Here is a 14,482-nt window from a genome sequence, read left to right as displayed (position 1 = left end):
CTGTAGTAACTTTTTACTATTGTGAAACAACAATATTGAATATTTATTTTTTTATTTAAATAAGGATTTGAGTATAGTAGAATTTTTTCACACAACATGATACCAGTACCGTAGGGCTTGGAAATTCTCAAACATGACTGTAACAATATAAAGCTATGCAAGTACGTATAAGGCAAAAGGAAAACAAGCTCAGTCAGATTGTATTCCTAAACTTTCATTTATATCTTTAATGAGCACTTTCAGCTGTCAAATGAACTTATGCTTCTTTTGATTATATATAAAGTGGGTAAAGCATGATGTTCATGACAGATATGTGAGAAGGAGTAACAACTACTGAAGAGCTAACTTGCAGAGAAAGTGGATTAACCTGTGAGCTGGCCAAAAAAAGATAAAACTGGGTTGGATGATTAACTGAGAGAAAAATCATGCTGTGTGTGATCGAATAAGAAAAACATAAACCACTGCAGTCAAGTGTATAGTTATTATAGCTGTTTGTTAAATGATTCAAAGAGATAATCAAAAGCAGGATTAAGATGAGTTTGAATATTGAACATATTGACTGATGCTTGTGAAAGACAGTGATCTTCTTTCTCTTTGGAGATAAAGATCCCCAATGTGAAAAGACAGCTTAAGCCACTTTAAAATAGGTTATTTGACAGAATGAGTTAAAATAGTTCATTAGCTCTTAATGGAGGAGAAAGAAGCACATGTATATTACTAGATTTGCAGAAGTTAAAATATTCTGCTGTTGATTTAAATACTTTTAAATTCTTGTTTCTCTTAATTCATACTTGGAAATGGCTTTCTATGGAAGTATAAACAGATCTTCTAGATTACGTTTGCTTTTAGAATCATAAAGCCTGTGACTCCCAGTGATGTTCTTTTCTGTCAGACTACAGTTTTATACTTAGCAAACTGCCAATTTTTAGGAAGACTGAAAATATAAAATGCCCCACAAAAATTCTTATGTTATAATGTAATGCACTGTAATCCACATTAAAAATATATCATTGACATCCTAGTAGAGTTACTTCCCAGCGATATACTGGTATATTGCTCAGTTTAACAAGCATTGCTGAAAATGACTGTTTTAGAAACTTTCAACTCTGCTAATTAGTATAGATATTTGTATTTAAGCTGACATCTATTAAAAAATAGGAGCAACAAAAAAAGACCCCAGCAGACTTGCAGTTCAGCAGTAATGCTGGCTATATGCCTGTCAGCTTAGGATTCATTTGTGGGGAAGATGTGCGACTTAACTCAGGTGCAAGTTTGTTTTAAGAACAGTATTTTCTTTTCAAGTGGTGTGAGAGGTTGAGTTTATCTGCTTTGACCTAGTTCTCTTTCTTATGTACAGTGTTGATTTTTCTATATTAACAAGTTTGAGGGCCATACAGATTCATGTGAAAAGCAAGCATGTGAAGTACAGTTCAGAAAAGGCAGCATGGTACACTTTATCTATGTAAATCAGAGTAGTTGTTTTAACTGTGACTCTATTATTGTTTCATTTTCTCTTCTCTAGCAGTATAAAGAAGTGTTTCCTGAAGTTTTCATTTTGAAGATGTCTTTGCTGGTCAGTGTGGCTTCAGTAGTCAGCTCATAGGCTAGTAGAAAAGAAGTATAGGCTGCGTCATCTTAGTCAGTTCTTGTGTTCTAGGTCACCTCTGTTAATTCTTCATGTTTCTGGTATTTGTCCTTTCACCCATGGCTATATTAAAAAGCACAAAATGGAAATAGAGCATGTTTCTAGACTTGATGGTTTGCTCTTTTGCTCTCAGCTGGTTTAGGCCAGCTCCCTCTGTCTCTTTTTCTAACATCAGCTTTCCTTTTAGAAAGGATAATACAGTGAGTGCTGAGGAAATGGTGCTCTTGTTTTGAGAACCCTGCTGCGTAGGTTCTTCTTACATTGAAGTTCTTCAAATGAAAAATGTACTGCTAATGTGCACGTAGCTTACTTAGACTTAAGATTGGATTTTAATACTATGTTGTCATCATCATCATCAAAGGTGTGGGCTGTACTTGCTTGAAGTTAGAATTAGAACTAAATGTTGCTAGAGAGATGTAATTTGAAAAAATCAAGGTGCTGTAGATTAATTAGTAATCTGCATCTCTTCATGTCACTTGGGATGTGATTTTCAGATAAGAATGCTCATGCAATTTGTAATGGTGTACTTGAATCCAATCTGTGAGTTTCTTTGGAAGAAATAGGAGTGGTAAAAACTGAAGTAAAGTACAGATATTCTTAGTGTTGACTGTTAACAGCACAAGATTTATGCAGGTATTTCTAGTACCCTTAAATTATTCTATTTCCTGTCTAAACATTATTTGAACTTATTTGAAGAGTCTAAGCCTGTGAAAAGGATTTTGTATTACTGAAGGAGGAAGGTTTGAATCTACCGTAGAATGATCTGGACCTGGATGACAAAGTTCTTATCCAATTCCTCTATAGGATGAAGAGACAGGAAACAAAGCTCTTACTCCCTTTTATTGGGAATTTATTCTTGTGCCAGGAAGAGGCATGAAAGGGGCAGTGTGTAGTACCAGCACATAATGTTATCTAACAAATCTGATGTAGGTTTACCTTCTGCACATGTATCCAATGCTGTCACCTTGTGGCAAGGTAAACTGATGCCGAAAGGCAAATTTCTGTCTTGAGGAAAAGATGAAGGAGGAGATGGCTAGAATTGGGAAAGTAACCCTTGTTTATAGAGGGGAACATGCTACAGTTCTCTTCAGCAAGAGGAACATAATGGATTTGACACAATACATGCAATATAGTTACTGTAGCTTGACATAACTTTCAGTTATATTTCATTGGATTTTGTGCTGTTACAAATGATAGATACATGCTTTTAAAGAAGAGAAGTAAATCAAATGGGACATTCTAATAACATGTGTATTTGCAGATGTAAATCAGAATAGTTTGACTGAATTGTTTTGTAAATGATTGAGTGGTGGCTTTCTTCCATAATTTTGAGATTTTTGCCTCATTGACGTTCTTCATAATTCAAATTTGGTAGTGCTATGAGTAACTTACACTGTGTCCTCTTTTTCATTCCAGCCCTGATGATATTGGTACCTGTTGGTATATCCTGCTGTCTGGTTCAGTCTTCATTAAAGAATCAATGTTTCTTCCAAGGAGCAGGTATGCAAACTATGGACATATTGTATTTTGTATTTTAAATGTAAATCATGTGATGTGGAGAATTTTTAGAAGTAAAAGGTCTTATGCTTAGTGAGACACACTTTTCCCACATTTACTAGCTGTAGCGATTGTTTTATGCCTATAGCTAGAATTGAAAGCATGTAATTGTGGACAGCGAACAAACATCCAAAGTGTCGTGCCAATACTGTCAATTTAAAAATAAAGCACCAAAAACCTGACAAGTGGAGTGAAGTACTGAGTAGTCTGTTCCTGTGAGTAATCAAACTTTAAATCATAGTATGCACTAGAGCTTATGTTTTCCTGAGATTTTACTTACCATGCATAAATCTTCAGTGCATGTTTTTCCATATGCTTAGCTCATGTTGTTGCCAGTTTTGCTACTTCTGTATAAGCTTGTGCTTCATGTAAATGGATTTGCAATGAAGAGTGGTATTTTACATGGAAAAAGATAAGTTTAAGTTTGAGGCACTCAAAAATTGTATTGCTACAGTAGAAAAATTAATTATTTTGAGCTGTGGGAAAAAAGTGCAAATGACTGCAGGGGTTTTAGACTAACGTGACTGATCTTGATCATTTTAGTGGAAGCAGAGCAGAATCACTTTAAAATGCTAGTTATATGCATGTACATTCAGACTACTATAAAAATCTCCTTTGAAGTAAATAGCATATAACAAGATTTGTAAAAGGCAGAATGAAAGAATGACCTGTCTCCATTTTGGTACGATGAGAAATAAAACACTAGAAACTTCCTGACAGTTTTAAACAGTGGGAAACCACTTCAGAGCTAGCATCATTTGGTATATGAACAATTAGATGTTCAAATCTGCCTTTCAGTGGGAGAGCAATACTGGTTTTGTGACTTCCATTTGAGAATGGTGGAGTATTCTTGGTGTAAACAGGTGTCTTGCATCTGTAAGAGGACAGGCACTGATAAAATGCTATGTTTGATGTGCCATCAAATAGTATGTGCTAAAGGTGGAAAACTAGTTATTGTAAAAAGTAGCACAACAGCAGATTATATGATTCCTGCTGCTGGCAGATGGAAGAAAATCGTCCCGTATGTCATCCATGAGCAGGCAATGCCAGAAAAAAGCTGGCAGAAAGTGCTATGTTTAGATGCCAGGAGAAGGGATATATGATAGCTGAATTAACGTAGAGTGGTTGTGTGTTGTGTGTGGCAAGACTCTTCTGTTCCTTTGGATTACAGCAATGCTTGGGCTTCAGACATGTTTTTTGACACTTGAAGAGAGGTGACATTTAATGAGATAAACAATGGTCTCGAGATTTTTCCTGGAAGAATGAACAGAAAATTATGGATCCTGTGACTCTAAGCGGAGCATTTAAGTGCTGGTCACCTGGAGAAATCCAGAAATGAATCTGGGACAGTGCCTGACATCTTGGTGAACTGCAAGTGGGGAATCTGGCATTAGAAGAAGTTTCATAGTTGCGGATGTACCTGCCAAAGCTAGTGTCTTAGGAAGAAAATGCAAGAGAGACTGTTAATTAAGAAAGATAACAAAAGTCCATGAAAGCAAAATTAAGATGCTTTAATTTAATGATATAAGATAGAAAGTATTTCTGGAGAGCAAAACCAAAGTCATTCTAGTGAGAGTCTTTGTGCTCAGAAGCTGTATTTATTAAAGGTGAGGGCCTCATTTAAATTTTGGACAAGGCTAATCGAGTTTTTTACTTTGTAAATGACTAAGCTGCAATATCTGGGCCTTGGGCTCATCTGTGAATAAGAAACTTAGGAAGAGTGGCAGGGCACACAGGTTAAACTTCTGATTTGGAATACTGGTGGCTAATAAGTGATTTTTATTTATTTATTCATGCATTCTATTTTTTTTTGTTAAAGCAAAGGCTTGTGAAGAAAAATAAGTTGTTTAGTTTCACTTATGCTGCCAGTGAATTGCTCACAAGGAAATAGTAAACTGCTCAAATATACGAACTGTATACAAAAGACTGGCTAGCAGTAATACTAAAATAAAATTTTACAATGCTCTAGGAAGAAGGTAGAGACACCTCCTGAAAAGGCTGCTTCCTAGAAAGAGCCGATAGGGCAGTATTTTGAAATCTGAAGAACAGTGTCAAAAGTAGGCAAAAGGGAGTTACTGGATACCTGTTTGCTTAAATTGAGTATTTACACATAATGGGAGTCATAATTTCAAGAGCCTTTTTGAGCACTGCATAATTTGGGGGTTGATGTCTTATTGCTGTTAAGATGAATTTGCAATACTTTAGCAAATGGAGCACATCCTGATGCATCGATGTCAGGTAATAGGGAAAGCTTTAAACATAAACAGGCAGAGGTCCTCTAATTTTGATATTGTTTGCCAGAACATTGTCATTTGAGTAAACTTATTGTAGGTTAATAATTAGGCTATTCTAGTGGGCTTTTTTAGTTTGATCCATTTTATCTATGCCCATGTAGAAAACCTCCGAGAAATAATTTTGCAACACGTGAAGCATGTGAGTAAGAGAGCAGGGTACAGCAGAGGTCTGTGTAGAAATGGAAAGCCAAAATTATGTTCCTCTCTCCAAATCTAAGTGACTCAGGGAAACGAGAATTTTCTAACTTTTCTCAGAGCTACCAGTACATACTACTTCCCTGTCCCTGCTATCCCCAAATGTCTCACCATCCAAAACCCTTCATATTTTTTTCTGCCTTAAAATTCTTCTCTTTCTGACAGTTTAACCCAGCCTGTCCCATACACCTGCAGTAAGTCCTCTTGCATGGATTCCCATGGCTGCATCCAGCCCTCCCAGCAGGACCCAAAGTAGCTGCTGGTGGTGCTGAGACTGTGGACTTGCCGTTGCCCCTCCTCCTGGCTTTCTCAAGCTCCACTTCACTGAATGATGACTAGACAGTAGATGGCCAAATTTAAAATAAAATACATGTTTCCTTCCTGAGAGTTTCAAAAGCATTTGCTATTCTTCCTTAGATTTTGCCCTTTTAAAATCTGTGCCTGTACAAGCCAGGGTGAAAGTAGTACTAGTTAGGGCAATTCAGCTAGCTCCAGTGAATAAACCTGCCTGTAGTCCTGGAGGTATTTTCTCAGTCCTGTACTGAATTTCATCCTACTCCTAACTTCGTGGCTCTTGGCATTTAAACTTACAAAGAATAGGATGGAGTGCTACCATTGGATTTATAAGTGAAACTTAGGAACCGTAGCACATTTGACTGTATATACTCAACATATTATTTGCATTTGGGGCCTCTGTTAGCTAATTTAGTTGCATTGGTTTCAGATGCAGCATTCTCAGGCTGGTTAGTGGGTAACACTGGAAATGTTGTTTTGTTTTGCTGTGTCCTGTGTCAGGTAAACTTATTTTATTATTTTTTAATTCTCCTTCCAAATCATTCTTTCCACATCTTTGATGCCATTTAAAATTCTTTGGGGAGAGGGAGTGACTATTAGTGTTGACAGACCGATAATATGTGGTTGTGAAGAAGAATGTCTTAAAAAATAATAATAAAACAAAAATCAAGCTGCCTAAAAGCACGAGAAATTACACCCCTACCCCTCTCCCCCCTCCACTGTTCCACTCAAACCACAGATAAATAATAGCATAGCAGTCCGAAAATAAGCAGCTTTCTAAGGTACTATATATGGTCAAACAGCTGCTAGTTGAAATAATTTGAAGTGAGTGGCAAACTGCCAAAGTTATATAATTTACTGCATGACTTGTAAAACTACTTGCAACTAGCTACTTGACAAGTTTTTAATTCAAAATAATAAAAAAAGATGGAATAGAGGAACATTTTGGAAACTAACTTCTAAACCATGTCTGTTTCGTGAAAATAGTATATCACTTTATTTGTGTATTGTAATACAGTGTAGCTTGTGTTCAAATGCCAAGCTATCAGCTAGCAGATAATGTTCATATGATAGATTTTGTTCAGTTAATTTATTATGCTGGGAAAGCTGACAATTCAGAGTTTCAAAAAATTTCAACCTGAACAATTAAAGCTGCCATACTTTTTTTTGTGAAATAAAGTAAAACTTAATCTTGTTCTTTTATTTAATTTCTGTAAATTACAACAATGATTTTTTTTCTGACGGCATAATGTGAGGAAGATAGTTTTCTCCGTATTTCACTGTTAAAATTTTCCTACTTAATTCTTTTCCTTACTATTCTGCACATATTACAGTCAAACTAAATATTCCTTAATTTCTGCTCTCCCACCATGTCTACCAACTACCACAAATTAACACTTCTTCCCCTCACCACTTCCCCTGAGCATCTGTATCCTGAAGCAGAATGGTAGAATGAGATTTATGTATGAAGTCCAGAAAATAAATGAGCAGAAAATACAGTTCCCTGAAGGTTTTCCTAGCTCTCCTGTGTTTTCACATGGTCACTGACAGCAGTAATATGACAGTACCTCAAAATATCTTTTGGAATGGCCTCTAGCATTGCCAGGTCTGTTCTGTGCTCCGTCACATTTGCTCAGCTGCTTGGACTTTGTGTGGTTTTTCTTCCAGAACTTGGCTTCTAGTGTAAATTTTACAGTGGTATTTCATCTTATTTGACTTGGAGCTGCACTACAAAAACATCTCCTCCATTTCCTTTGTGCCTGCTCATGGTCTCCATGACCACAGGTTGGGACTAACTCCTAACTGCAATGAAATATGGAAATGGTGGGTAGTTTTTCTCATAATTTTTTATTAGTTTGCTTCCTAGATTTTGTGATGCCTGTGATACTGTTTGGTGTGTTTTGCTTATATGTGACTGGTGATACATTTATATTTTGAATAGGGTACTATCAATCTTTTCAGTGAATAAAGTTATATTGATAACTTTAATCACACCAATAAAATGCTTCTCTCAAGATATGACCCTAATATATTTGTAACTTGGTGTTAATAATGGTTATTGTTAGCTGAAACTTATGAGATAAGTGAATAAAATTGGTGTTTTAACTGACAGGGATTAATATGCACAAATATTTAAACAAAGATAAATGCTGAGTTTGACTAAAAAGGGTTTTATTTTTTATTGCCTTGAGCAGGATACTGAAAGTATTAGAACAATGGATTTGAAGGAGGCTCAGGGTTGTTGTTTTGGGAGCTGCTTAAACATTTAAGCTATAGAGGGAGCTGATCAAGAGCTTTGCAGAGCTAAGGTTTTACAGTGTCATGATGGAATCATGAAGACCATACATTGAATCTTTATAAAGACGAATAACTCCTCAGGTTATGGTTTCAAGTTTTTTTAAGAAATTACTTGAAAATGTGTTTTCGATTTAGTTTGCCCTCAGATCACTTGCTCTTTAATATAATTTTTTGTTTTTTTGGTTGCCAGTTGCTGCTGCTGGATTTTTTTTTTTTTGTGCTGCTCTTTGCTGCTTCATTATTTGTGTTCTGAAGCCATGCTCATAAATGTCTCTCAAGGCTGGTGAGATGATATAGAGAGTATGATGGTGGTGTATGCTGACCCCCAGTGCTGTCTTGTCTTCTGTCTTGTTTGAATGCCTTGGTTCAGTTTTTCGGTCCATCAGCTCAAAGTGAGGCATGTTGGAGAGTGATCTCATGGTTTAATCTAGGAAAGACTGAGATCATAAGCTGAAGAAACAAGTTGGAAGTCGAAGTGGAGATGAGAGTCCATTTATGACTGAGTGTGTGTCTACCATGAATTATTCACAATGGATTTCAAATAGACATTGAGACAATAATGCTAATTGCTTTTTATCATCTTCATCTACCTAAAAGACTGCGTGCATCATTTTGGATGAAGATGTTTACTGTTACGTGCAAGCCACGAATTAGGCTGTTACATTGCATGTGACTGTAAATACTATTTGAGACTCAAATTTCTGGATAACATAAAAGCTTGCCTTTAATAGGGAATGTTTCGTTGAGAGTGCCTGGACTGGACATCTGCCTTGAACCCAGTATCATGGCCAGTGTTATCATTGCAGCCAGGAGCTTGCTGATATGTGACATTGTCTTCCCTGCTAGGTACTGGAGGAGATGGAGCTCCCATGGATTTGTCCTTGAGCTCAGTTCCCTGAGGGCCAGCTAAGCAGGGAGTATGTGCAGGGAGAGTTCCAGGCTCTCTGAATCTGGCTCCCTCACTTACACACAGTTACAGCTAACTCCAGATAAATTAGGTGAGCCGTAAATTACTAGGGCCTTGTCTGGTCATGTCGCCTGCTGTTACGGCAAAGTTCATGATGCAGAGCACATGCTGCTTTAACAGAGATGTGATCTGGAACTGTCCTTACGGTTTGCAGAAATCCGTGTAACAGTTTTTTAAATATGAATACTTAAAATGTTTTTTACAGCTAAATAAGCCTGGTGTTACATACGTTTTGCTCTATTCCACCTATCTCCTATTCTGCTGAATAATTTAAGAGTACATTGAGGTTTGAATTTGGTCATCCTCCAAGTGTGCTGTCAGTATCTGAGGTGTTGGGAAATAGAAGAGGACACAGTTCCTAAATGATGAGATTGGGTGGTGGTTGGCATTCTTCTTGTCAAAACAATTATTTCAATGCTACTGGAATTTTGTTCTTGCACAGCTGATAAAATGTTAAGGGACTTAATCTATTACGCTGGCATCTTTTGAAAATAAAAATAGATTCCAGAGCAGTGGGGGCTAATGCTACCAGGCTTTCTTCCAAGTTTGTAATGAGGAGATGAGAAGGTAACAAAGAAGCAGAAAGTGTCAAATGACCTGAATGACTTTCAAGTGAGCCTGAATATTCCCGATTCCTCTTAAGGTTAGGGAAGTTTTCAGGGAAGGAAATGCTCTATTTTAGGAGAAAAAACAACTTCAGAGCCTCTAACAAGCTTGACAAATGCTGGCATTCTGCTAATTTATAGGTTTATATCCTGGAGCTACAGATTTCTGTATCTTTCTGTTTGAAAGACCTGGTGATGGACTTGAGATGGTCTGGATGACCTGTTGGTGCTTGGGTGCATTGGCAGAATTATCAGAACAACTTCACACACTTTCACAGAGGAAAGGATAGAATCCTTGAAGGCAGCTGATAGAGGAAGTTAGATATACTCTTTCACATCTGTGAATGATACCAACTCTCACATCCCATTTTTTTAAAATGTTAGAAAGCTTGGGTTAAAGTTATGGCTATTTAGTGCTTGAAAAGTGTGCTGAAATTGTGGGCTTTTCTTTTTGCTGGAAATGTTTTAGAATGCTCTCTTGGGTGCATGTGAGAAACATTTGGTCCACTGAAAATTTGGTTTTCCTGAAGATGTTGACGTATTCTTGTAGTTGAAAAATCTTGGTGGTTCTTAGTTGATACCTGTTTTTTAAAATGTGCCGCAAGGAAAACTGGCCTTTAAACTGCATGTTGTTTTGTTGCTGATTCTTATCACTAGCTTGTATTGTTTCTTGTCCAATAGAGACCTTTCTAATCTCAGCATTACAGTTCTAATGAGCATGTTACAATTTGATGTAATTGACAACAACATGTAATCCATCTTGGCAACACGGTTCATCCTTGGTTTTGCTTTTATTGTTCTTCCCTACATTATAATCATGTGATATTAATTTAAATTAAACAGTTCTCACTTATACTGATGTCTTCTTTGTAAAAAATCAGGCTTAATTTCAGTATTAAAAAGCTGTTACCTGAAATGATAATAAATTATTTTCATCCAAATGGAGATGTGGTAAAAAATGAGAGCTCTTTCTGGGAAGTTGAGGAGAAAATTTGCTATCTAATAAAGTGTGTGGTTGTTTCAGAGTTAAATGTGAGACCTGTTATACCTGGGTGTTCATCACTGCTTATGTTGCTAATTAAAAATATCTGTCAGAAGAAAACAATTGGTATTGCAGCTCGCGAGAAGACCTGTTCTTTCTGATTTAAGGTTCCTGCTGATTCTAGTGTTTAAGGTTTGAGTTTTAATACAAACCTGCAAAACATCAAACCAAAAATCTCAGTTACTCAAGAAAACTGCTTTATGAGATTTCTGCTGAGGGAAAAGGAAAGCTTAGTGTGTTTTATGTGCTGACAAGGTCTCTGGGCAAGTTCTAGGAGTGCAACAAATGGCAAGAACTTATCTGGTCATTGCTTACCCAAAAACAACAGTGAAATGAACTATGCACAAAAATAACATAAAGAATGCCAAAGAGGGAGAAGTGTACTCCTGTGGAAAGAGAGTGTGCACTGTAGAGCAGAAAGGTGATGATGCTTGTCTGGGTACAATATGCAGTGTAGGGCAATGAAATTTTCACAGCCTAGGGAACGATGTTAACTAGAGAATAGAAAATCATGCTCACCAAACTGTGTACTCTACAGAAAAGAAGTACCTTAAAGTCCATCCTGTGCTTACAAGTGCAAGAGTTACAATTCTCTTTTGATATATGTGTGTGGTTGCTTCTAAGAGCCTTTTCTTTGTCTCATACACAGTTCAGGTGATCTGCGCTTCTATAGACTTGTCTTTGGTGAATGATAATCTTGATAAGCTGATGTAATGACTTTTACTTACTTATTTACTTAAGCATTTGCAGGACTGCAGAAAGCTGGAAGGAATCTAAAAGGTTGTTTTGATTATTAGCATGATTCTGCTACTATAACTCTTCTACAAATACTGTTTTTGACAAAATGTTATTCCATACTGTTAAAGACTAAAATGCTCGAGTTTCCTTTCAGGGAATGCTAGATTTTTTGAATGCATCTGAAAAATAAACCCAGAAATACTAGATATACTATAGCATGCTAAGTAAGGGATTAATTTGTTTTCAAATTCTAATGTAAATATGTCAATATGTACAGTTGTATTTTACTACTAAAAACCTAGTTGATGACGTAATTTTTTTTCTTTTATTATTTTTTTTTCTTTTTAAAAGGACAGTTTCTGTTTTCTTAGTTATGAATGTTTTTAAGGGGACTTAAAAAAGCTTGCTATATATTTTCCAAGTTAAAACTCCTTCTTCATTTAGGGTAGAACATCTAAAGGCTTTGCATAAGTTGGAAAATACTTCTCTTTAATGAATTTCATGAATGTTAATAAGCCAAACTGTTCAGACAGTCTTGTAATGCTTTCCTACTACTTCTCTTTCTTTGAAACTATTATGTAGATCTTATGATGTCACAGTAATCTCCATGGCAACACAGACGTCATTAAGATGAAGCATAAGCAAAGCTGTCATTATTCAAACAATTTATTGAAATACAGTGGTTTTTTTAAAAGTAGGTTAGGAAAAAACCTTTCATCTTTGAATATTTTTCAAGATTAAAATAATACTAATTCTAATTTAAAAATAAAATAAGGGTGATTCTTTTTCAACTAAAAATCTTTTCTGGCGACTGTTGTGATAAGGTGCCTGCCTTGTAGCCTTCTGTACTGTAGGTGCTACAAAGATGAACTGCTGCATCAAGCTAAATCTTGTTGTGGCCACTACTACTACTACTTTCTAGTTTTGTTTATATATTTGTATATGTAGTTCATATATACGGATCTTGAATTTCAGAGGAAAATTTCATAAAGACATTGCTCTTGTTAGTTTATATGAAAGAGTCAAAAAGAACCTTAAGTGGTATTCTAGTCTAAAAAGTATTCAACATCATCTACTGCTATAAAGGCCCTGAGAATCTACTCTCATTTGCAGTACATTTCCAAAACAATTTGTTGTTCTTTACAGCACTTTTTCAGGTTGGGTTTTTAACCATTTTTCAGTTTAACTTTACTTTTAAGGTAACGTTATAAAAAGCTAAAGTAAAAAGGAACATAATTCAAACTTTACTAATTTTTTTTTTTCCATAAAGAGTTGAACTTGCTGCCATATTCGGTCTTGTAAGTAGGTAAAATTTTAAATTTTTTTTTAATTTAACACTAACATAGTAGTCTGTGCTAGGAGAAAAACTGTGTGAAGATCATAAGGCATACGTTTCAGGGATTGAGGGAAGGGACTTTCTCTGGAAGCAGACCTCCAGGATCTATGTGATTTCGAATTATTCACTATGGGTTTTCAGGAACTTCTTTTGAAGTGCTTTCAGTAGTCATCTATAAATTATCAGATTAAGGCAACCTCTGATCTGGGTTGTATTTGCATAAGAAATAAAGAAATCTCTGTTAGTATTATGTAGGTAGAGTAATACAGTCTGTTGTCTGTAAAGATGCTAACTAAACATGTTCAAAATACTGAAAAAGTTTACTAACGCTTTCAGCTGGAGCTTCACAAATTTTTAGCGAGAATATATATAAAGCATTAATGCACTATAAATGTGCTTCTCCTGTGATTTTAGTGCCTTTCACATGGACTGGTTAGGCTTCAGGCATTCTCTGTCTGACTTTCTGGGTTTATCCCACCATTACAGACTCCTGTTGCAGCACCAACGCTGTTGCTATTGACACCATGATTCCTCTTCCCACACAGGCAGTGGGTACTTTGGATCCCAGATCAAGTAGAAGAACTGCAGCCACGTTTGAGGCTTTTTTTCCTTACGAAACAACCCCCCTTATGAAACAACCCCTCCTCCCCAGGTGTCGTTAAGCGGCACGTAACTTAGCTGTGATGTTAGAAGGGAGTCCCTTCCCTGACACGCGAGCTGTTGTATCTGAGACTGTAAACACCTAAGCTATCATATGACACTGGATAAGTCTAATCATCCTTATCCGTTGTATGGAGTGAGCTCCTGTCTCTAGGATTTGCAAACAATGACAGGTCTGCAAATGCCGCTTCAACTCATATTCCAGTTGCTAGCATCTCAGCTTTCTTTTCAACTGAGAAGCATTTCTGTAAAGCAGATATTTGCTCATGCTGAAAAACATGCTGTAGATATAATAACATTGTAGGAATTAAAGACATTTAAAGGGGAAGAAGATGAATCTATTGATTATTTTGATACATAGATGACTGATTTGTTTTAATTAGAAATAATATGTAACACAACTCAAAAAGAGCGGCTTGGAGATTCACTTGCCTACTTGCTTACTTTTTCTAAATGATAGGCACCAATTGGAATGAGAATTGGAGAAGTCAGCTTATATTGTACAGAAGATCAAATTATCTGATAAGAATCCTCTGTCTGTTCATTAACAATCCTTTGCTTTCATAGTTTCCAGTGTGCCTGTTTAAGCGTAGGGAAACCTGCTGGTGCCTCCCCTCCATGCATCATCCCCAGCAGAGGACTGTTTGGTTAGAGCCATTCTGCATGCATGAAGGGCTCTGTCTTTTTTTTCTGAGAGGTCAGCAAATCACCACGCCAAATTTAGTTTTTGTCAGAATACTTCAGGGTTCCCCCAGGAACAGCTTGCACATGTATGTACTCTTCTGAATTGTGACTTTATTTTTTTTCTGTTCCTGGCAAGGACTAGTGAGGTGGAGGAACACTGCTGAACC

General features: G+C 36.4%; 1 protein-coding gene across 5 annotated transcripts in view; it reads left to right on the top strand.

Annotated features, from left to right (window-relative positions):
- Positions 1–14,482, top strand: part of RAPGEF2 (Rap guanine nucleotide exchange factor 2) — a 188,495-nt gene that overhangs the window by 74,708 nt on the left and 99,305 nt on the right. For all 5 annotated transcript variants that reach the window (XM_054064673.1, XM_054064675.1, XM_054064672.1 and 2 more), the window contains exon 4: positions 3,062–3,145. In XM_054064673.1, coding sequence (XP_053920648.1) covers positions 3,062–3,145 — 84 coding nt within the window. The remainder of the gene's footprint in view (positions 1–3,061; positions 3,146–14,482) is intronic.

This window comes from Cuculus canorus, chromosome 4 (assembly GCF_017976375.1).
Source record: "Cuculus canorus isolate bCucCan1 chromosome 4, bCucCan1.pri, whole genome shotgun sequence".
In the NCBI taxonomy this organism is placed as follows: Eukaryota; Metazoa; Chordata; class Aves; order Cuculiformes; family Cuculidae; genus Cuculus; species Cuculus canorus.
This window is presented reverse-complemented; position numbering and strand designations above follow the sequence as displayed.